The sequence below is a fragment of the Enhydra lutris genome, unplaced genomic scaffold, assembly GCF_002288905.1.
Source record: "Enhydra lutris kenyoni isolate GAN:26980312 unplaced genomic scaffold, ASM228890v2 scaffoldscaffold82, whole genome shotgun sequence".
In the NCBI taxonomy this organism is placed as follows: Eukaryota; Metazoa; Chordata; class Mammalia; order Carnivora; family Mustelidae; genus Enhydra; species Enhydra lutris.
In genome coordinates, this window is record NW_019154166.1 from 642,687 (window position 1) to 664,788 (window position 22,102).

Consider the following 22,102-nt stretch of genomic DNA (forward strand, 5'->3'; position numbering starts at 1 on the left):
AACTCTGTCGTCCACGGAACTCGGCCAGAGTCCGCCCGTGGGGGCATGCGCGGCTGAGAAGCAGCATGCCAGGCACGGGGACAGCGGTGGACAGCACAGACGCCCCTTCCACTGTGGGGCCCAAGTCTCAGAGGCAGACCCCATGGGACTCGGTCCCCGACTGTGTGAGGATGGGGGTGGGGAGGGCCGGCCGTCCCTCCAGCTGGGGGCGAAGGGGGTGCCTTGGCCGAGGCAGGACTTGGGGAGGGTGCAGTCCCAGGATGGTCACTGCGGTGGCCCAGGGCATCCAGAGCTAATGCAGGGGGGAGGCAGGAGCGGACGTGGGTGTGGAGCTAGGAGAGGGCCTGTGGCGGTCTGCACGCTGCCAAGTGTCCCCAGAGAGGGCAGTGTCCTGTGAGCAGCTGCCCTGGACGGAGGGAGGAGAGGAAGCCAGGCCTCGCGTTCCCCGGCTCTGAGCGCTGTGGGGCATGAAGGGGGAGACCTCTGCCTACCCCAGCTCTGGGAGGGGGTGGGCAGGAGCCCCATGTGGCCTCCTAGCGCCCAGCACCATGGTGGGGAGTCTGCTCATGTGTCTTCTCTCTCCCTGCAGGAGATGCGAGCGCCCCATGCACTTCCAGCGCCCTCCAGGAGAAGCAGCGTGAGTTAAGCCCGACCCCCCCGGGGCTTGTCTCCCGCCTGGGTGGGTCCAGCCTCCTTGGGCCTGGGGCCCCTCCCTGCCCTGTGGACTGAGCCTGGGGTCCCGAGTTCCCACGTGTGGGCAGCGCGGGGGCCGGTGGGCCAGGAGGCTAAGCCCGGCACGGCAGATGGGACCCTGCAAAGCCTTGTGGGTCATTTGCCTATGGTCAGAGAGGACAGGAACGGGGTGCAAAGCCTTGGAGCCTCAGAGACGAGGTCCTTCGGGTGACACAGACACGGACATGCCATCTGCCTCCCCCACTCCCCAGAGGCTGTGAGTGCAGAGCCCGCCCCTAGTCGTCCTGGACCTGCACATCTGTCTGGTGTGCCTTCTCCAGGTTTCCTGCAGGGCCCGCCCCAGGGACGCTTGGCAGAGTGTCCGCAGTCAACCCTGTGACCTGAAGATGTCCTCTGAGCCGTGTCTGCTGCTGGCGGGGTTGGGTTTCTCAAGAGGCTGGGGTCAGGGAGGGTCAAGATGGCAGTTGGGTCTCCGAACCCCCTTCTTCTCTCTCCTGCTGTTTGGGTCTGTGGTTGCTCCTTTGAGGGTTAAGCCCACGCTGCGCCCTCTCCCGCCCCCCCGGGCTGGTCCATCCCTCAGCGGCAGGAAGGTGTCTGCATTCCCACGGCTCAGGACCAGCATGGAAGGGGTTCTCTGCACCTGGGGGCAGCTGTTGGACAAGGCTGTCAGGGGCCGGGGAGGGGCCAGGCTCCTCTGACAGGGGCACCCCAAAGCCTCAGGCTGAGTGCACAGGGCTCAGCATGAGTGGGGTGGCGTCCGGATGAGCTCCCAGAGTTCAGCCTGCAGAGGAGGCTGAGTGAAGACCCAGGGGGACCAGGACCTTCATATTTCCCAAGAGGAAGGGCCACAGGGAAGCGCCCAGTTCTGTCTTGGGGCAGACAGAGTGTGGGGGGGCGCACAGCCCTGGGGCTGGATGGAGTGATGGGGTGCATGGCCCTGGACCGAGTGCAGGGGTGCACGGCCCCAGGGGGTGGACAGAGCGCAGGGGTGCTCAGCCGAGAGCCCGGGTATGTTTTCCACTGGAAAGGAAGCAGTAGCTTAGGAGCAGCCACTGAGAAACGTGGGGGTGTCTGCATCCATCCTGGGGGCATTTGGGGCAGGGGAGGGTTGGCTTGTGCGTGAAGGAGGGGTTTGGACTACGAGAGCAGGTGTTTGCAGGTGGAAGGCTCGTTCGTCTCTGGGAATTAGCTAGCCCTGCACGGGGCGTCTCCCCCGGCCAGTCTGGGCCCCCAAGATGTCAGACCTCCCATTGCTCGGGGGGGGCGGGGTGTGGCTCCATCCCCCAGCAAGGGAGGCATGACCTGCCTCAGAGGGAGAGCCGTGGGGCTGACCCCCCGTCCGCCGCTTCTGGGCTGGGCCGGAAAAAACATGCGTTTATGTGAAGGCGAAGTCCCTTGTGTTCTGTTTTCAAACTGCGGGTGTAGGTTTCCGTCCGCATTCTGTGCTGAAGGCTGTCCCGTGGGTCTGGGACTTCAGGATCTTCTCCGGGGACGTGCGGCGATGTGGTTGTGGGGCCGGGCGGGTCCAGCTCCAGCCCTGGGTCGGCGAGGACCACAGCCTGGAGTGCCTACGGGGAAGGCGGCCGTGGCAGGGCCGCGGCCCCCGCTGGGCCGTGCTGTTCACGGAGCTGGGCGCATCTTGGCTTCAGCGAGATGACAGCGGTCGTCCGTGCTGCTCTGCCAGCTCCGATTCCGAGTGGGCGGAGCGTGAGTCCCCGACGCGGGTGCCGTGCTTTGCCATCTGGGGCCTTCCTCCCCGTGCAGGGTCTTCTCCAGTATTTCCCGTCGCTGTTTGCACCCGCGCCAGAAGCAGCAGCGGGCCGTGTCCTGACTGTGCTCGGCTCCGTGGGCTCATCACCTGTGGAGCCTGTGTGGCCTGAAAGGGACAAAGAGGGTGGGGGTGTCAGCACCCACCCCACGTGTGGGGCCTGACCTCACGTCCCCTGCTGGGGCCTGGGAGCCAGAGGAGCAGCTCAGATGCCTGGACCACCACCAAGGGTCCCCTCCAGTGTCTCTACAGCTGCCCCCACCCCCGGCCCACCATGCCTGGAGACCCTGCCTGCAGTTGTGCCCCAGCCCCGCCGTGCCCGGAGCCCCTGCCCGCAGACCACCCCCCTGCCCCACCGTGCCCAGAGCCCCCTGCCCACAGCCCCCCGGCCCCACCGTGCCTGGAGCCCCCTGCCCGCAGCTCCGCTGGTAACTGGTGTCTTTTCCTGGCTGGTGTGGGCAGCGTGCTGAGCACAGCTGCAGACGGGCTATATTTAGCTGCTTTAATGAGCTCGGGGTGGCAGACGGCGGCCTGAGGAGCTTTCCTCTTGCGTGTGTGCCGCACGATACTCATGTGCATATTGGTGTGCGTGTGAGTGCGTCCGTGCGTTCCTCCACACGAGGACACGCGTGTGTCTGCACACGTCTGTGTGGCATCTGTGCTTTGCTAGGACGTTCTCAGCTTCCGACGCCGACGGGGCTCCAAAGCGGGAACAAAATATTTGTCTGCTCACTTGCTTGAAAAACATTTCCCGAGCACCTCGTTGGTGCCAGCCCCCAGACGGTCTGTGTGGGGGAAACGGAGCGTAAACAAACCCTGTCCCGGCCTTGAAGGCCCTCCCGGCTGGGGAGGGAGGAGATACCAGGTCAAGTAACCACAAAACCTGAAGTGCGGGGACTAGTTTCCGAAGAGAGAGCCCGGTGTTTCCGGGAGGAGGACGGCAAGGACGGACGCCCCCGGGGGCAGGACCACGGAGACTTTGAGGAAATATTTGGACACAGCCGCGTGAAGAAGACGCAGGGCTTGGGGAGCAGAATGTGCAAAGCCCCTGTGATGAGAGGAAGAAGGTTTGAAAACCATTGTATGGCCCAGTGCTTGAGGTCAGAGGGAAGATGTGCAGAGGGGAGGCTGGTGTGGGATCGTGGCACTGGGATTTTATGGGGCCCGTGACTTGGTCAGGGCTCCAGTGGAGAAGGACGGCTGCGTGGACGTGGAGCTGGAGCGGGAACCCGTGAAAGGACTGCATTCGCAGGTTCAGAGAAACCTGGGGGCATGGGACCAGGCAGGTGCCCACATGTGGGAACCCCAGCCCGGTGGTCCCATCTGTCCCTCTGTGCAGCCCCTGGCCAGTGGTCCGGGGCCCCCAGAGCTCCCCCAGCCCTGAGGACACCCCTCATTGGTCTCAGCCTGGGGTGAGAATCTCTCTTCAGCCGGAGAGAATCTGTTTCCTCAAATCCTTTTCTCCCGGGAACAAAAGAGCTTCTGGAAACAAAACCGGGAAGCACTGCCATAGTCCTCCCCGGAGGCCAGGAAACCCAAGCAGGGAGAACGTAGAAACCAGCATCTCCCAGAAGAAGTCCGCCCGCTCTACGGGGTTGAGAAAATTCCCACTTTTAATCTGACATCCGAGTGGGCAGTGCCTGCTGATGGTCTGAACTCTGGAAGGACGCAGGTGAGGCGCGCTGCTCGCCGCGGCGGCGACTGGCCATGTTCCCTGCACACGATCCTCTCCATAAATATGCACAGATGGGAGCCCGCCGCGTGCTCGTCCTGTCCCTGCTCCTTGCGGGCGAGCACGTAGCGGGATTATCTTCGCCCCCCGTGCGTTTGGGGGTGCGCCGGCCGCAGGAAGGGGTCCTGTCTCCCTGTGGCGTCGCCCGTTTCACCGGCTCCCCCCGCGCGCGGCACAGGTTGCTGTCTCTGTAGCATGACCCCACGGCCATGTCTAGCGTCCTGTGCGCGCCTGTCTGTGCAAGGCTCGGTCCCAGGGCGGGGTGGGGGACGCTCAGTGTCTCCAGGGACGCGGCCAAACTGCCCTCCGCAGACACCAGCAGTGGATGGGGAGGGGCTGCCTCCCCACACCCTGGAACGCCCGGCAGTGCTGATCTGGGAGAGGGGGGAGGAGGCCTTCTGGAGTGATCTCCGTGGCCGTCCCTCTGATGGGTGCCTGAGCACAGGAGCCGAGGAGCCGTGGCCCGTCCTTTCTCTGGAAGCAGCAGGGGTTAGTATGCGGGCGTGCGCAGGTGGGTGCGCTGCTGTTTCCCTGCATCTCTGTGCCCGCTCCCCAGTAGGGCCCGGCAGGCTCAGTGGTGGTTGCTCGCCCTTCCCTCCCCCAGGCTCACTACATGGGGCGGCGGTCAGGCCTCCGTGTGGGCCAGCGCCTCTGGGGGAGGCTGACCGGCCCACCGGGGTGAGCCTCCTTAGCTGATGAACCCAGGCTGACGGGGCTGGGCCACGACCTTGAAGGGCCAAGGCTGTCACAGCGGGGACCTCGGGTCCATCTAGCCCACTGTGCCTGGGGTGCCTGCCCGGCGTCCACCCACCTGGCATCCACTCACAGCACTTGCTCCTACAGTCCCTCCTCCCGGCCAGCACAGGTCCCTCCAGGATGGCCATGAACCCTCCAGAAACCACCCCCCTCGGTGGCTGGGCTCTGCCGTCCCTCCGTGACCCACATGCAGACCCCGAGCATTTGCAGGCCACCGCGTCCCCTCAAGCCTGCTCTTCCCAGGCAGGGGCCCCCGTCCCGTAGCTTTCCTCCCTGGTTCCTGGGCTCCACCTGAGCCCCCGGATTGGCCCGAGCTTCGGGAACGCACCGTCCTCGCTCTGCCCTGAAGGCGCTAGAGCTCGCAGCTGCAAGGCTGTGTGGGCGCCCCCGCCCAGCCAAGGCCCGTGTCACATGACCCCAGGGCCCTTGAGGTCCTCGGGCTCCCGGGTGCACGTGTGGGCCCCAGCCAGGGGAGCAGGAGGCTGCTGTGATGTCCAGCTGGTTTGGGGACCCAAATGCAGGGTTTTGATTCACGGGCCGTGTTTCATGGTCACCATCGGCCCCGCAGGCCTTTCTTCCCCTTTGCACGCCCTCGGGGTCCCTTGCCAGCCCGCCAGCTCCCGAGGGCCGGCCGGTCGCTCTGCTGCGTGTGTGGTGTGTGTGTGTGGTTGGGCAGGGCTGGCAGCTGGTTCACGGTCCTTGTTGTAAGGGACACACGCTCGCGCTTGCAATAGCTGTACACTAAAGGAAGTCCGGGCTCACGGGAGGAAAATGAGAAAATCACCCGGTGTCCCCCCTATCCAAGCAAAACCACGCTGACAGGGATGCAGCCGGGGGCCTCCATCCCTTGTGGTCCCCGCGGCTGGCGGCAGGAGAGAGGGACACGGACCCCTCCACTGAGCCGGGTGACACTCTGCTGAGTGTGCCGAGCGCGTGGGCGCTGACCTTGGCTTCTGTCTCAGGAGCACTGTGGAACTTGGGTAATTAGAAGGGTGATGACAATTTGGGCCTCTCCAAGGTTGTGAGTAAGCAAATATAGCCTCCCCCTCCAGCTGGCAGCTGGAGCCACAGGGAAGCTGGGTAGGCCAGCAGGGGTGCTGGGCGTGGGCGCTGAGGTCACAAGACACGGTCACAGAAACAGCCGTGGGCTCTCCCCACCCTAGGCCTGGGCATCACAGGGACCCTGCCTGAATAGGGCCCCCCGGCATAAGCAAAGCCTCGGGAAGAACCACGCAGCCCTCCCATTAGGTCCTGGGCTCCCCGTCTCCCGGGACCCCAGAGGCTCTGGGGAAGCCTGTGAAGGGGGAGGACCCATGAGGCCCAGGCTGAGAACTTGCCATGCTTCCCTGACACCAGCGTCCCCAGGGGCCTTCCAGGAGATGTGCGTCCTATTAGACGCTGCTTCCCTAGACGGGACTTCTCCCGGGGCTGACGAGCACAGCACGGAGAGGTCTCCCAGGCTGCACGCCCCCCGGGGTCTTTGCAGTGAACTTTCACAAAAACCTGGCTGCCGATGCTCCCTGCTCTCAGGGACCACCAGTCTGATGTGGAAATGGTCGACTAACCTAACGGCAATTAGCCAGGCCAGCTGAGCACAGCGTGAGATGACCGTCTCTGCCTAAGTAGACCTGAGACGGCTTTCCAGAGGCTGGGATGGTTGAGCAGGGTTTTGCGGTATAGGTAGGAGTTCACTGGTGTTCCCCGGGGAGGAAGGCAGAGAGCTCAGCCTGAGCGAGGCGGGGAGGAGCGAAGCTGCCAGGTCTGGTGGCCGGAACCGGTGTCCTCAGTTACTCTGCAGGGACTGTCTGCTTCTCAGAGAGCAGAAGGCTTGTGGGCCAGGCACAGGCTGGGGGGCCTCGAGGCTGCCTTTCTGCGTGTCTGCAGAGGCCTCTGCTGAGGCCTCTGCTGAGGCTGGAGATGCATGTCTCCAGAGGGCCCCTCCAGGCCTGGTAGCCAGCCGGATCTAGATCTGCGGGCGAGGCCTCCCCCCCTCCCTCCCCCAGAGCCAAAGCTCTCTGGCTTTTGCACACTGAAAGGAAGCCAGACTCTTGCCGTTGGTGGGGGAAGGCGCAGGGTGCCCAGGGTCCTGCCAGGCCCATCCCCGCCGAGCCCTTAGCTGCCTCAGTGTCATCCATGGCCAGGATGCGGCGTCAGCTCACTGCCGGAGCGTGGCGTGGGGCCAAGGCAGCTGTCCGCGGGCCGACAGGATGTGGGAGCCTGGGGCCCGTGGGCTCAGCGAGAACGCAGGAGCCAGCCCCGCTCGCGGAGGGCACGGTGCCCGGGAGACGGCGGGACCCTCGTGTCTTCCCTGCGGCTTATTTATAGGCTCGTGATGGTAATTTGTAGCAGCCACCGCGTGGGAGCCTGCAGCCGTGCTGGAGGCCAGCAGCCGGCCCAGCGAGGGTGCGGGGGGCCATCAGGGCTCTGGTGGGTTTGGGGTCAGGGCTGTGCGTGCTGAGGCAGCCACGGCCCTGCCGGCCTCTGGCCCCGGCTCAGGGACCCCTGAGCCTCCCTGGCATGTCCTCCAAATGCACGACTGACACAGACAGAGACTTAGCATGTGGCCAGCCCCACTCTGAGCCCCGTGAATGTCTGAGCGCCTCTGTGCTGGGCTCCTGCTCCGGGACCCTGCCGTCCCCATGCCCCAGAAGAGAAAACCGAGTCCCGCTCTCAAGCCACTGAGAGCAAGACTTGGACTCGGGCACTGGCTACAAACCAGGTCCCACCCAGCCTCGGAAGTTGTGGTCTCTGGGCCACTGCCAGCCCTGCGGCCACACACACCACGGAACTGGCCGCTTTGCTGTGGGGAGGAGGTCCGTGCTGGGCAGCCTGCCGCTTTGTGGTTTGCATGAGCGTCTCCTCTCCTGTGGACAGGGAGTGTGGTGTCACCTTCCTGGGGAGGACAGAGCACCACCAGGCATCGTCCTCAGTCAGGTGTGGGGCTTGTGTACAGAGTAGCATGGCCTGATTCGTGGTGAGGCCGGGGGCACGTGACCCAGGAGGGGTGAGCCTTGGTTCTCTTGTCTGAAAAGGGGGCTCACACCCAGAGAACCAAAGCTCAGGGCCGTCGTGGGGAGGAGGGGACAGCGCGTGCGGGGACATAGTAAGTGCTCGGCCAAGACCAGGCCAGCAACCCGGCTGTTGTACTGGGAGCCTGTCCTGGGGTCGGGGCCGGGGGTCCACGGGCCGTTACGGGGACGGTCACTTGGCTGGAAGGAGTTGGAGGAAGCACAGGCCGAGCCTCCCTCACCGCCCCCTCCGGGCCAGCCCCTCTGTCATCGAGAAACCCACTCCCACCCGTCTGGGCAGCAGCCCCCAGCTCGTAAAGCAGCTACCCTGAGACCAGGAGCGTGTCCATAAGGACCGAGGAGTTCAGAAACGCACTTGCCTGCCAGGAAGGGCTTCTTATTGGGTGCCCTTGGTGGAACACCCTGGGGCCGCTGGGAGACCCGACTCTGACCCTGGGTCCGGCTCCCCTCTTCCCTGCCACGGGCTTGCCCGCAGAGCCCCTGGAGGGTCCTCCCCTCGTGGCTCCTCGAAGGTGTGGCAGGCTTGGGGTGGGGGTGAGTTCCCCGTCACTGAAGGCACATGAGGGGTTCATCATCTAGCCGTGTGGTGCGGCCACACAGAGAAAGTGGAATCCTTCCCACGGGGAGAAGGGAGAGGAAGCAAGGCCTGCGCGACAGGCGGCCCCAGGCGGGCAGCGAGGGGGCAGGTGAACGTCTGGCGGTGTCTCCCTCCACCCCAGACTCCGGTGCAGCGACGTTTGGGAATGCAGGGTTCAGACCGCACAGACTTCTCTGTCAGGGCCCGAGGGCAAATATTCCAGGCCTTGTGGGCTCGAAAGACTCGCTGAGGCCCCTGTGTGAATGGCCACGGACTCCAGCTGTGCCGCTATAAAACTTTATTTACAAGAGCAGGGGGCGGGCCCGATTTGGTCCGTGGCGGCAGCTTGCGGGTCCCAGCGGTAGGGGATGCAGGCTCCGCTAGAGGCCCCAGAGGAAGAGTGGCGGCTGCGGGAGGCGAGGACGCCCCGGAGCTCCCCAGACCCAGAGGCCGCCCCGCCTCTCTGGGGCTCTGCCTGCCCCGGCCCCCGCTCCCCTAATTCACAGCCTTGCGGTTGGTCTGAGGGCTTCAAGCAGACGCTCGAAAAAACACTCTGAGCAGGGCTCCGGCTTTCAGAGGCGTGTTCGGCCCACATTTGCTTCCCAAGCTGGAAGCAGGAGTCCCCAGAGGACGCTTGTGCCATTACGGCTGTCGTGCTTCCTGGGACTGCCTTCCCCGGCCCCAGGGACCGGGCGTGCGGTGGCTGCCCCTGCCGGCCTCCCTTGCCTGGGGAGGACGGAAGTTTCTGGTCCTGTCGATCTGGACGCTGTCCCTCCAGCGAGACCCCAGGGAACGCTGCGGCCCCCGCATCAGGAGGCCCGCGGGCGCTGAGTCCTCCGTTCCCCTGCAGGAGAGCTGTATCGGGTCTCCCTGAGAAGACAGAGGTTCCCAGCCCAGGGAAGCATCGAGATTCACGAAGACAATGAGGTGGGCTGGCTTCTGGGGTGTCTGTGCCGCCGCCGGTCAGGAGTCCTGGCTGGGAGACTTCCTCACCCTAGGACTTGCTGTGCGCCCCTGGGCAGGGGCTTGTCCTGCTCTGGGCTGCTGGCTCCCATGGGAACAAGAAAGGTCTCGTGGGACCCTCCCCGCCCTGATAACAGGGGCTTGGCCAGCCTGCTGCCCCTGTGCCGCCCTCAGAATGCCCAGGAGGCCCCACTACGTGGGGAGCTGAGACAGGCCAGCCACAGCTGTGTGTGCAACGGCACGTCCCTGCCTCCTGTCTATCCCCACCTGTGTCCTTCTCAGGAAGGCTGCCCACAGCGCTCCTGCAAGACGCACGTCCTCCTGCTGGTGCTGCACGGAGGGAGCATCCTGGACACGGGCGTGGGGGACCCGTCCTGCAAGGCAGCCGACATCCATACCTTCGGCTCGGTGCTGGAGAAGGTCACGCGAGCCCACTTCCCAGCGGCCCTGGGCCACATCCTCATCAAGTTTGTGCCCTGCCCTGCTGTCTGCTCCGACGCCTTCTCCCTCGTCTCTAAGTGAGTCTACGTCCTTCCTGCCCTTTCAGAGAGGTGGGGGGAGGTCGGTGGGGATGACATGGAGGGGCTCCCCACCCGGGGCACCCCTGGGGGCGTCAGGACCTGAGCAACCACGGGCACAGGGCTGGGAAGTGGTCAGTGGGAGTCCAGAGCCCTGCACAGCCGTGCAGCACAAGCTCCTCTGCCGGACCCCCTCGATGCTGCAGACCTGCTCCTGGGGCTCGCTAGACGCCGGTCTCCTGGCCCAGGGAAGGATGCCGAGGCCCCAAGAGGCGAAGCCAGTTCCCCCAGGGGTACCCGACCCCTGGAGCTGGGAGTCAAACCTGGGCAGCCTCGCTTTTGAGCCACACAGTCAGAGCCCAGTGGGCAGGCGCCAGGCTCCACGGACGCCCGGGGAGGACCCAGGGGACAGCCCTGTCCCAGTGTCCTCATCTGTATGATGTGGACAATCGTGCCCCAAGTTCCTGCTGGAGATCGTGAGGGTCCCGCATGTTGGTGCAGCAGGCAGAGCAAGGGGTCAGCTGTGACCTGGCTTCGTCCTTGGTGGGGGGGACAGTGCATCCCATGGACTGGGCCAGGTGGGGGACGCTGCAGAGACCCCGGCTGGAGGGGGTGAGGCAGTGCATTTGCTGGGCCTGGGGTCTTCGTCCGGACCTGCCCCTGGTCTCTGGGGGGGAGAGCAGGGTGTGCGGGGCCCACTGTTCCCTCTGAGAAATGGCAAAGTCTCCTCTGCCTTCAGGACCTGAGCAACCTCCTTGCTGACCCACCTGTGGTCACGGGACACACAGGGCAGGTCTCCATTCAAGCTGGAAGGAGGGACAGCTTGAGTCCGTAGTTCCCTGACGCAACGTGATTTTTGCCAAGTGCAGGGCCCCGGGGCTCAGCCCTGGGGCCCCCGTGGTCGGGAGGGGAGGAGCCCTGGACTCTGCCTGTGGCACAGCTGCCCTGGGCACCTGCTCTGCAGTGGGACTTGGGAAACAGGCTCTTCCCCGCTCCAGCCGTCAGGAGCTACCGTGTCCCCGGTAATCGATCTCGGGACCCTGGGCCCTCGCCCGCCAGATGGCTGACCTCCAGAACTGGGTCAGCCAGCCCTGGCCTGATCACCAGGAAGATGGATGGCCCAACCGCTGGAGGGGAGGGTGGGGACAGCCTCGCTCCCCAGGCGGCTTCTCGCCGGGCCGTCCATCACGCCAGGCACTGCCGGGAAGGAGCTCTTACTCGGCTAATTAAAATCTCTCGGGGAGCAATTGAGGCCTGTTTCCTCTAATTTGTGTTCTTTGGAGATGAGGAATGGCCGTGAGGCCAGCCTTGCCCTTCACGAGGGCTCTGCCACCTGCTCAGGAAACCCTGAGCCCGGTCGCCTGTCCTGTTTCCTGTGCAGTCCCCAGTGGGTTCGTCAGCCTGAGCTCGGGCCGTGGGCAGAGGGCTGGTCCTCTGCCCAGTGAGGCCTGACATGCCAGGGGACAGAGGCGTGCCGGGTGGGGGTGTGGGCTGGGGTGGGCGCTGGGGGCTGGTCCCAGAGGGGTCTGAGCCATGCACAGATGGAGGGACTCGCTGGAGGGGAAGCAGGGAAACGAAGGTCCTGGACTGTCCACTGGCCGTGGAGATGCTGTAGGGCAGGGTTTCTTAGTCCTTTCTGGGATCCCGCCTTTCACAAGGGCCACAAAGGCTCTGACCCTCTCCTGAGAAGGATGGACACAGGTCACGTTTGCAGCTGTGTGCCCATCTCCAAGCAGTGGCTGACACAGGACCCCACGCTTAGAAGGCTCTCCTTCCTCCTTCCTAGCATCCCTGAAGCCTTCCTTGAGACCTAGTCCAAAGTCCGCCTCCTCTAGGAAGTCTGCTCTAATGATATGTACCCCCTCCCCAGTCCACACCAGGTGGCTTCCCCACAATGGGGGTGTCCCTTGGGGCTCAGTAGAAGAGGGCAGGGGAAGGCAGGAGACCCCAGGCCCACATCCCAGGCTGGCGCAGGCGGAGTCAGGACAGCGCACAGGGGAGTCAGCGCAGTCTGCCCCCAAGCCCCCTGCCTGTGCCCTGTTTCCTCTGGCTCTCGCTCAGCCCCTCCCCTAGAGCCCCAAGCGGGGGCCTAACCATGGCCGGCTCGTGCCTGTGCTCCCTTCTGCCCAGTGTGCAGCCCCACACCGGCCCCTGCCTGAGCCTGGCTGGGCTTCCCTTGACCCTGTCTGCAGCCTGAACCCCTACAGCCACGATGACGGCGGCCTTGGCAACAGCCAGGACCACGTCCCTCTGGCTGCCCTGCCCCTGCTGGCCATCTCCTCCCCGCGCTACCAGGACGCAGTGGCGACTGTCATTGAGCGGGCCAACCAGGTCTACGCGGAGTTCCTCAAGTCTCCGGACGGGATTGGCTTCAGTGGGCAGGTAGGACGACCTCTCCGACCTGCCCTGCCCTAGCCCGACCCAGGCCCGAGTCTGACCCCTGCAACACCCTGGCCTGAGCCGTCGCCAGGCCAACCATGACCGCAGCCTGAGCATCTGTCCCCTGGTGGGCTCTGTCATGTCTCACCGAGACAGGCTCTCTCCTCTCCCGTGGACAGGCTCCCGGTGCTCTGGCTGGGTAGGGAGTGCGGGGTCAGCAGTGGGCAGGCCTTGGTCCCAGCTGTGTCTTCTCCAGGTGTGTCTCATCGGGGACTGTGTGGGGGGCCTCCTGGCCTTCGACGCCATCTGCTATAGCGCAGGGCCCTCGGGGGACAGCCCTGGCAGCAGCAGCCGGAAGGGGAGCATCAGCAGCACGCAGGTGCGGGCCGGACGGTGGGGACAGGGTGGTGGGACAGGCCGGGGGTCTGGCCCTGGGAGGGGCCTCTCCTGGGGGAGGTGACGTCAGCCCTGCGCACGTATCCGAGGTGACTCGCCTGGGTGGCGTGGCTTCGCGGCCCTACGGGACTGGGGCTCGGCGCGGGCTGGGTCTAGAGTCCCAGGGGTCGCCCGCGCCTGACACCCGCCCGTTGCTGCTGGCTGGCTCCCACGGGAGCGCGCACCCAGCACATCTCAGGACAGAGGGCTTGGCGTCTCCGGTGGCGTCTCCGGTGGCAGCGGTGCCCTTCTGTCCTCTGCGTGGCCCCAAAGGACAGCCCGGTCGTGGTGAGCGAGGCATGCGGTCTGGCTGGCAGCAAGCGCCTCAGCAGGAGCAGCATCGACGTATCCAGCGCGCCCGAGGACGAGGGGCCCCAGAGGCCGTTGCCACGGAAACAGAGCGACTCGTCCACCTACGACTGTGAGGCCGTCGCCCAGCATCACACCTTCCTGTCGAGGTGAGCACCCCTTCTTGCGCCCTGTCCGCGGCAGAGGGGACCCGGCCTCGGAGGTGGCCTGTGCCCTGCCCCTGCTCCGCTCCGGACCAGCAGGGACCCAGGAAAGCACGGCCCCCTCCCCGGGCCTCGTTGCCCCCAGCCTCGCCGACGGCTCTGAGGACGTGGTCCGAGAGCAGACAGGGTGTTTTGGGAGCCACTCCGGGAGTGTGCTCTCCATATTCCCCCAAACACAGTGGCCCCCACGGGGGAGTTCCCGGGGTCACACGGCCCACATCTCGGCCCCCAGGCCCCAGGGCGCTGCCTCCTGCCCAGAGCTCCGTGAGTCGCCTGCACCTGCACTCAGGACATAGACCGGTGCTGGCCCATGCAGGGAGGGGCGCCCCGGCCTCTGTCCCCTCTGCTTCCTGCCCCCTCTCTTACCGTGACCGGTCCGGCGAGGTCATCACAGACTCTGCAAAGCAGACCTGCTCTGGGCGTGTCCGAGGCCCTCCTTTCTGCGTGGACCCTTCACGTGCTTCCCATACCGGTTTACTTGGACAAAACCCCTTGTCTCGCGACTGTTCCTGACTTTTCCCCGCGTGATAAGTAGTCAGGAGCGTTCTCCACGGGGAGTATTTTATCAGTGAGGACGCTTCACCTCGTCGCAGGACTTGAATCAGGGGCTTCTCCCAGTTCTTGGGACTTGCAGGCAGAGCCCCGGTGACCCTCCCTGTGCGAAGACGGTCCCGTGGGTCAGGGCTGTGTCCCAGGCGCCCTCCTGGAGGGGACTCGGCTGGAGCAAAGGCTCCGCGTCGCTGAGGCTCAGACTGTAACGCAGCTCATGTCTGGGTTGCGACGTGAAACCACGACCTTCCCGGTTCACCCCTTTACGAGGGCCCGGATCTGGAGAGTCGGAAGCGGTCAGTGGCTTTGCTCTGTGCCTTGGGAACGGATGGCCATCTCTCGGGCAGTGACGTAGCTGGTGTGTGGTAGGGACCGTCCGGATCCCCCATGTGGACCACCCAGCCCCAGCGCCGTCCTCACCATAAGAGGCTCGCGGTGCACAGAGGGGAGCCCCAGCCTTCAGATCCAGCTCCCGGACGCTTGCTCGCAGAGGGCAGGCCGCTCACCGGCACTGGTCCCGTTGTGACCTCCAAAATCCCCTCGGACGTCCATCTTGAAGGTTCTGGCTGAATCTGTGTGCCGTTAACCAATGCCTAGTTCGGGGGCCCCTGGGCGGTCTTAAACTCTGAGCTGCGCTTCCAGGCCAGCTGGCAGGTCAGGAGGCCCCCGGCTCTGTGGTCCGTCCATCCCAGTGGTGCACTCCTGTCCCCAACAGGGTGTCGGCCTGGGCTCCAAGGGGCAGCGTGCCTGGGGTGGGACTGGTTGGGATTTGTGGGGTTTTCTCCGTCTCCTTTCCCCGCAGACTGCAGGGGAGGGAGGTGACAGCTGGCTGCACCTGTGTCTGCCGGCTGTGAAGTGGGGCTGACGCCCCCTGGGGCCGTGTGTGCCGGCCAGGCCTCCCCACAGAGCCGGCACCATGGGGACGGGGCTGCCCACGTGCGGGGTGCTCGGGGCTCCGAGGTTCTTGGCCCCGCTGGGGAAATACAGTGCTGTCGGAGGGTGGCCGTGTGCATTTGTCTGAGAGTCGCTTCTGGCTGCCCGCCGGCCCCGGCACCGGAGCCCCCTAGGTGGAGGGCCGATGGCCCCCAAAGCCTCCCACCTGGCCCTCAGAGGACGCGTGGGCGGGCCGTGGCAGCCGGTACGGAGCCAGTGCAGACACGGAGGGCCGGGCTCTTCCCGCTCAGCCCGCACGCAGTCCCTAACGGCCCTCCTGGCTCTCTCCCTCCCCGGGACAGCATCCACTCCAGCGTGCTGAAGGACGAGGCCGAGCCCCCCGCACCCAGGGCGTCCCAGCCACCTGAGGTCAGCCTGGGCCGCCTGGACTTCGATGTGTCCGACTTCTTCCTCTTCGGTTCGCCCCTGGGCCTGGTCCTGGCCATGCGGAGGACGGTGCTGCCTGGGCTGGACGGTGGGTGGCCTGGGCTGTGGCCCGAGGGGCCTTGTGTGTCTGCAGCAGCCATCAGGCCCTCCATCTGGGGGAGAGGGTGGGGCACAGGGAGAGCGGGGGGATGGGGTTGGGGGAGACGGCCGTGTCCCCTGATGGGGCAAAGGCACGGGGGGTTCACACCCCTGTTCAGAGATGCCATGTCTGCTCCCCGCTGCCCTCCTTCCCTGGCGTGCAGGCTCACAGGCCTGCGGCAGCTGGTCAGCGCACCTGGGGCCCCCAGCCTGGGACAGCTGCCCCCCCCACACTGGCCTACAGCACACGACCTGCTCCAACCAGTGCTGTCACAGGGGCTCAGGGAGTCCCAGAGGCTAGGGCACCTCGAGGGTCCGCACTCCGGGACTTCCCAAACTCCTTTTGCAGCAGCGCTCCCCCAACGTGCACCCAACGGGACAGAAGAGAAGGGGGAAGGCCTGCCCAGAGCGGGCTGGGGGTGAGGCAGAGTCCTGTGGCCGCCCTTGGCGTTGCCAGGGAAACCTAGGGCTCCTGGACACTGGAGCGGCCAGTCCCCTGAGCCTGGTGGACGGGGAGCCTCAGTGGAGACGCCTGCTGGTCTGCGGGAGGAGTGTTCTGCCGCTCTGGCCACTGGAGCCTGGGGCCTGGGCCGCTGGGGAGAGGGCCGCTGACCACAGCGAGGGACCCCGTCTGCCCTGCAGATCAGGCAGCGGCTACGTGAAAGCGGGACGGGATTGCCGGAGTCTGACCGGGGCCGGGGGGGGGGCGCAGGGGGGCTGCCTGAGCAAGGACACTGGGAGAGAGGGACACCACGGGGGAGCCGCCGCGCTGGGCGTCTGCTGCCGCTCCTGGGGGGCGGGGGGCAGATCGGCCTTGAGCGCCGGACTCAGTGTGGCGGCTATGCTCCTGTGGGTCGTCGGGGCCGTGGCAGGTTCCTGAGCAGGGGTGGGCGACTGGAAGCTGCACTCGGGGGGCGGGAACTAGAAGGGCCCCGTGCGCCCTCTCACCCGCAGGCCTCCACGTGCGCCCCGCCTGTGGCCAGGTGTACAGCTTCTTCCACTGTGCTGACCCCTCGGCCTCACGGCTGGAGCCCCTGCTGGAGCCCAAGTTCCACCTGGTGCCGCCGGTCAGCGTGCCCCGCTACCAGAGGTTCCCGCTGGGCGACGGACAGTCCCTCCTCCTGGGTAGGCTCGTGGGGTGTGCGAGCGTGCCGGGCCCCGGGCTGGCCCCACCAGCTTGCCGAAGGGGGACCAGCCCCCGCAGAGCAGGTCTGCAGGCTCTAGACGGACAGGCGGTGGGGGAAGCACCCGCCTCGCCTGCCTTCCCAGCCCCTGGCGGTGTGCATCTGCTCTGCGGGAGGCGACAGGGGGCTTAGGCCCTGCCCCCCGATGGCTTCCCGCAGCTGGCGCCAGCATACGGCCCGAGCTGCCGGCCTGGACTGCAAGTCCAGGGGTCCACGCTGGGTGCTGACGCTGGAGGGGCAGGTCCAGGAGTGTCCCAGCCTGGTGGGCATCACGAAACAGGGGGCCTTGGACCATGGCACTGGGACAGGTGGGGACGAGCTGTAGGATGGGGATCCAGAGGAACTTTGCAGGGGGAGCAGGGACACGGCAGCTGGGGGAGGGCCAGTGACCTCTGGGGCTCGAGTGGGGTGAGCCAGTCAGGGGCAAGGAGGCCTGGGTTGGGCGGCGGCCCAGGTGAGGAAGTCTGGCTGGAGCCTGTTCCGAGCTCTGGACCAGGTCGGGGGGAGCTGCTGGGCCTGCGGTTCATTCAGGCTTAAAAACCAGCCCCAGCCCTGATCTGTAACAGAAACTTAATTTCCCAAAGTCCTAGCAGTCAGGAGCTCCCACTGGCAGAAGTGGGTCCACACCAGCCCCCATGAACCTTCGAGTGCGTGGTCCTGCCCCGGGCTGGAGAGCCGTGCGGGCCCACGCGGCCCAGGGAGGCATTTGGATGAGAGAGCATGTGGTTCCGGGTCACCTGTGACCTCAGCCCGTGCTCCGCAGCTTGTGCCTGCACGACCCACGTCTTAGAAGAGGTTGGGGGTGCAGAAGGCCCATCGGGGGCCCCAAGGGGTGGGTGGTACGGGCTGGGGGACACAGGACCACGCCCCGACTGTGACGTTCCCCCCGCAGCGGATGCCCTGCGTGGCCACAGCCCCCTCTTCCTGGAAGGCAGCTCACGGGACAGCCCGCCGCTTCCGGATGCCCCCTCCTCGTCTCCCCAGGGCCTGCGGGCCCAGCACCCGGAACGGAGGACGAGCCAGGGCAGCTCCCATAGTGAGAGCTCGGCGTCCTCGGACAGCCTCGCACCAGTGGGTGCCTCCCACGGTGAGTGAAGGTCCTCGGGGCCCCGCCTGGTTGGAAGTCGAGGGGGCCTCCCCAGGGCGGTTGTAGAGGGCAGGCCAGGAGCCGCAGAGGAAGTCCAGACTGAGCCCTGAGCTCTGGGCCTGGACAGGGCCCTGTGGACCGAGCCCTGGCCTAGACTGACCTCAACCCCAGCCCGAGTCCTCTCCCCGGCATTCCGTCTCCCCACTGGGCGTCCCTGCATCCCGGGATGAGAGTGGACGTCTCTGCGGGGCCGGCACCCACCGCCAGGGACCCATGTGCAGCCCCCGCCCTGGGGGCAGGTGGGCGAGGGGCTGCGGGAGGCTGGGGGCTCAGTGCTTTGGGCCCACACAGCCCCGTGGGTCAGTCGGGACCCAAGCAGGCCACGCTGTCCTCACCCCACTGTCGGGCCCACAGTCACAGCCAGGTGGTGGGGCGCCAGGCGCATCGACTACGCCCTGTACTGCCCCGACGTCCTGACAGCCTTCCCCACGGTGGCCCTGCCACACCTCTTCCACGCCAGCTACTGGGAGTCCACAGACGTGGTGGCCTTCATCCTGCGACAGGTGCGGCGCCCCTTCCCGGAGGGCCCGTCCCGGCGCATGGGGGAGGGCTGCCTTGCTGGCCACCCTGGGTCCCGGAGCTGTCAGCCAGGCCCGGGTCATGTGGTCAGGCAGTCGGTCGCGGGACGAGCAGTGGCTTCAGGTCGGTGCTTTCTAGAAAACGCAGGAAAGAGTACCTGGGAGGACGTCCCCGTCTTCTGACACGGAGATGAGTGGTCAATGGCTGCTCCTCCAAGGGCCTCGGTGTCCTCAGAGAGGCTGGGAGCCAGGGGCGCCCGTGTCCACGAGAAGCCACGGCCGGGCTTGGGCAAGGGAGGGCGACCCACTGACGGGACTTGTCAGGGGGAACCCGTGTCTGCTGCTTGGTGGGCCGGAGAGCCGGAGCCCCGCTGTGAGGCGAGCCTGGGAGCCCAACTGGGGGACAGCAGCTGGGGGCTGGGGGCTGGCGCAGGGCACCAGGGGCCGCTGGCTGTGACAGAGGGGAGGTCCCCGAGCACTGGGGGGTGGCTTCTAGGTTTGGGGAGGAGCAGGGCCAGGTTGGGATGTGGGAAGCCAAGTCTGAGGTCTGGACCTGGAGGAGGGGGTGCCGGCCGGGGATTGGGGTCTGGAGCTCGGGGCAGACATGGATGACATGTAAGCCAGTGATGGCACGGCCCCCTGATTCCCGCGTGTGCGCTGCCCCACACCCGGCAGCTCTCCCCCTCCAGCGGGGTGTCTGCCAAAGCAGCCCAGCTCTGAGCCCACCTACCTGGGGGCCCCGTCCGATCCCACAGGCTGGGGGTTTGGCCCCCCCGGGCTGCCAGCCTTCACAGGAACGAACCCCAAGTGCAGGTTGTCGCCAGGGCCGGACAAGATCATCCTACAGGCCTGCCTCGGGTTCGATCAGGTCGCAAGAGCGGCTCCCAGACCCCAGAGAAACCCTTCACTCACGGGATTGTCAGTGTGTTGGGCATGACTCGGGAACAGCGGGTGGAAGAGGGGCTCAGGGCGACGTGCGGGACAGGACAGAGCCGCCGTGCCCCACCCAGCACCACTGTCCCCAAATCTCCATGCGTCCACGACCCAGAAGCTCTGCAAACCACCTCCTTCTGGGTTTCCGTGGACGCCTCACTCCCCAGCAGGACTGGTCAAGTCAGTGGCTGCTGCTGACTGATTCGACCTCCAGCCCCAGCCGTCGGGGTGGGACTGGGGTTCTCCCGGCCACCGGCTTCCCCCTAGGTGGGGCCCAAATGCCCCTCACTAAGAAACAAAGGACACCTACAGTCTCTCAGCGTTCAGGAGATGGCAAGGAACCGGACAAAGGCCAGATCTGTGGTCATGTGCCCGGATACAAAGGGAGTCCCCTGGGGAGGGAGCCTGGGATCTGGAGGACAAAGGACGGTCCGGGAGGGCGGGTCCGGGAGGGCGGGGCAGCATCGGAGGGGAGCAGGCCTCTGAGCGGGGGCAGGGCGCAGTCAGGGGCCTCCTGGAGAATGGTGCTGGGGCCTGGGGCAAGCCTGCCAGCTGCGGGTGCAGGAGGGAGGTGGGGCGGGTGGGAGCCTTGCAAAGGGTGAGTGTTTCATGGGGTGTGACTGTGGGGGCCACGGAGAGACGCCACGGTTCTGGGAGGCACAGAGGCCATCCTCAGGACGGGCACTGCAGGCAGTGTCTTCGGGGGGCTAGAGAACACGCCCGGTGGGGAGGGGCCAAGCAGGGGGGCTGCATGGGGAGCAGGGCGGGAGCAAGGCGCAGAGCGGGCAAAAGGGGCCCCAGCCAAGCCCCTGAGAGTCCTGGGGTCCTGGGTCCTGCCGGGTCCTGCTGGGTCCTGGGGCTCCCAGCCCCCTTGAGTGTCCCAGGCCGGCGAGTGGGCCTGACACCCCAGACAGAGGGAGCTGGCCGGCTCGGGCTGACCTGGAGCCCTGCTCCCTCGCTGTCCGTCAGGTGATGCGCTATGAGACGGTGACCGTCAAGGAGAGTGCAGGCCTCGACCCCACGGCGCTGAGCCCCGCCAAGCCCCGGGAGAAGTGGCTCCGCAAGCGGACGCAGGTCAAGCTGCGGGTGCGTGCACGGTGGCTGCCGGGAGCGGGGGCGTGGGGGCCTGGGCTCCAGGGGCGGCTGGGGCGGCGGGGAGATGCTGGCTCCGGAGGAGTCGCTGGAGGTGCAGCCTCCGTAGGTGTGACCTGAGTCAGAGTGCTGCCCACGACTGTGGGGCTCGCCTCCCGAGCATGGCCTTCTGTGGTACTTACCACGACAGAGAGAGAGGAAGAAGACGGAGAAAAGGACTCTCAGGCCAGGCCACGCAGGGCTTCGTGAGCAAGAGTCACCTCTGCAGGGTGTTGAAGTATGAATAGGAGTTTGGGAGGCATAAGCGCACGTGCCGACTCGGCCAGCGGTCCTCGAGTGTGGGTGTGGCCACCGTTTCCCCTGCGGCAGGGAGCGTGGGGCCTAGGGCAGAGCCCCTGCCCTGGTGGGCCCCTCGAGTCTGGTGGGAACATCGGCTGTGCACCCTGAGAACAGTCCTGAGGGCAGGAGGTGACCGGCGCTGCATGCACTGGCCGGTTTTGTGAATGCGCATGTTGAGCCAGAGCCACGTTTGACACCACGTGCACACCTGCACCGCTCCGTGGACCTCGGCGAGGTCACCGACGTGTGCAGACCTCACTGCCGTCCATTCTGGAACACACTCATGGCCTCGGGGGCAGACCCCTTGCTCGTGCCCCTCAGCGCACCGCCCCCCCAGTGCCACTGTCTGTCGATTCGCCCGCCTCTGTGTGTGGGTCACACAGCGTGCTGTCGTCCGCGTCTGGCTTCTCTTGTGGGGCATCGGGGTTCCAGGCGTCTCCATGGCCGAGCAGGCGGCCGAGCGGTCTCCCTTGCAGGGACACACCCATTGACCTGTTCGCCGGCTGCCGGGCGTTCTGGTCTGCTGGGAGCGATGCTGCCGGCCTTCGGCGGATACGTGTTCTCACTCTGGGGGTGCAGACCCGGCAGGGAAGGGCGGCTCGGAGCGGCAGCTGCCGTCTGTCTGTGGGAGGAGCTGGCAGGCTTCTCCGAGGAGGCTGCACTGTTTTGCACCCTGTGGGGTGGGGGGCAGCGACAAGGGGTCCCGCCGCCCTGGCAAGTGCACCTGGGGTCTCCTGGTGGTGTGGCTCTGTGTTCCCCGGTGACGGGCAATACGGGCATCTTCCACGGTTTATTTGCACGATCGACTCTTGCCCCTCGAGTGTTCTTGGGGGGCCTGTGGTGACTGTGTCTAACTCAGGATCCTGACTGCTTCCTCCACGCGTGCCCAGCGCCCAGCTCAGGGACCCATGCCCGCGAGGGGCCTGCCGCTGAATCGCATGCAGACCCCATGGGGGAGGCGGGGAGAGCTGTCTGCGGGGGGCTTCCTGGCGAGGTGCTGGTGCTGGGCTGGCCTTTGGGCCACACAGAGTTGGGGTGCCAGGGTGAGCCACGGCTGGGCCGGGAGCAGCGGGACACGTGCTAGAAGGTTTACACAGGGTCAGCTCAGGATTGGGACTGCATCCCTGGGCGCGACGAGTCCTCGGTGCTTTCCAAAGAGGGTTGGAGGGGAGCCCGGGCAGGTGTGGGGAGAGCTCTGGAGGGGGACGGTCACCGGCTTGAGGGATTCAGGTCTGGGAGCGAGGCCGGGCCTGGTGGGTGGGCCAGGAGGCCTTGGAGCCGCAGGGTGAGCGAAACCACAAGTGCAAGGACGGGGACGGCGGAAGGTCACAGACGAGATGACTCGGTGTCCAGGATGTCCCGGAGCATGGTGCAGGCTCCCGCAGCCTCCTCACGTGATGGCCTCCTCACGCACTCCCTCTGCTCTGGCCCATCCCCCCGTCCCAGTAAATGGCTGCAGGATGTGAGCCGGGACCCGGGAAGGAGGACAGTCAGGGGACCGGCTGCTGCCGTGCAGGACG

At 66.2% G+C, this 22,102-nt stretch overlaps 1 protein-coding gene across 9 annotated transcripts in view; it reads left to right on the plus strand.

The window, feature by feature from the left end:
- LOC111161181 (PITPNM family member 3) overlaps positions 1–22,102 on the plus strand; it is a 61,945-nt gene that overhangs the window by 29,379 nt on the left and 10,464 nt on the right. For all 9 annotated transcript variants that reach the window (XM_022524735.1, XM_022524736.1, XM_022524739.1 and 6 more), the window contains exons 4-14: positions 590–637; positions 9,406–9,482; positions 9,801–10,036; positions 12,229–12,418; positions 12,672–12,794; positions 13,124–13,308; positions 15,147–15,319; positions 16,324–16,494; positions 17,446–17,640; positions 18,055–18,203; positions 20,121–20,237. In XM_022524735.1, the coding sequence (XP_022380443.1) occupies positions 590–637; positions 9,406–9,482; positions 9,801–10,036; positions 12,229–12,418; positions 12,672–12,794; positions 13,124–13,308; positions 15,147–15,319; positions 16,324–16,494; positions 17,446–17,640; positions 18,055–18,203; positions 20,121–20,237 (1,664 nt within the window). The remainder of the gene's footprint in view (positions 1–589; positions 638–9,405; positions 9,483–9,800; positions 10,037–12,228; positions 12,419–12,671; positions 12,795–13,123; positions 13,309–15,146; positions 15,320–16,323; positions 16,495–17,445; positions 17,641–18,054; positions 18,204–20,120; positions 20,238–22,102) is intronic.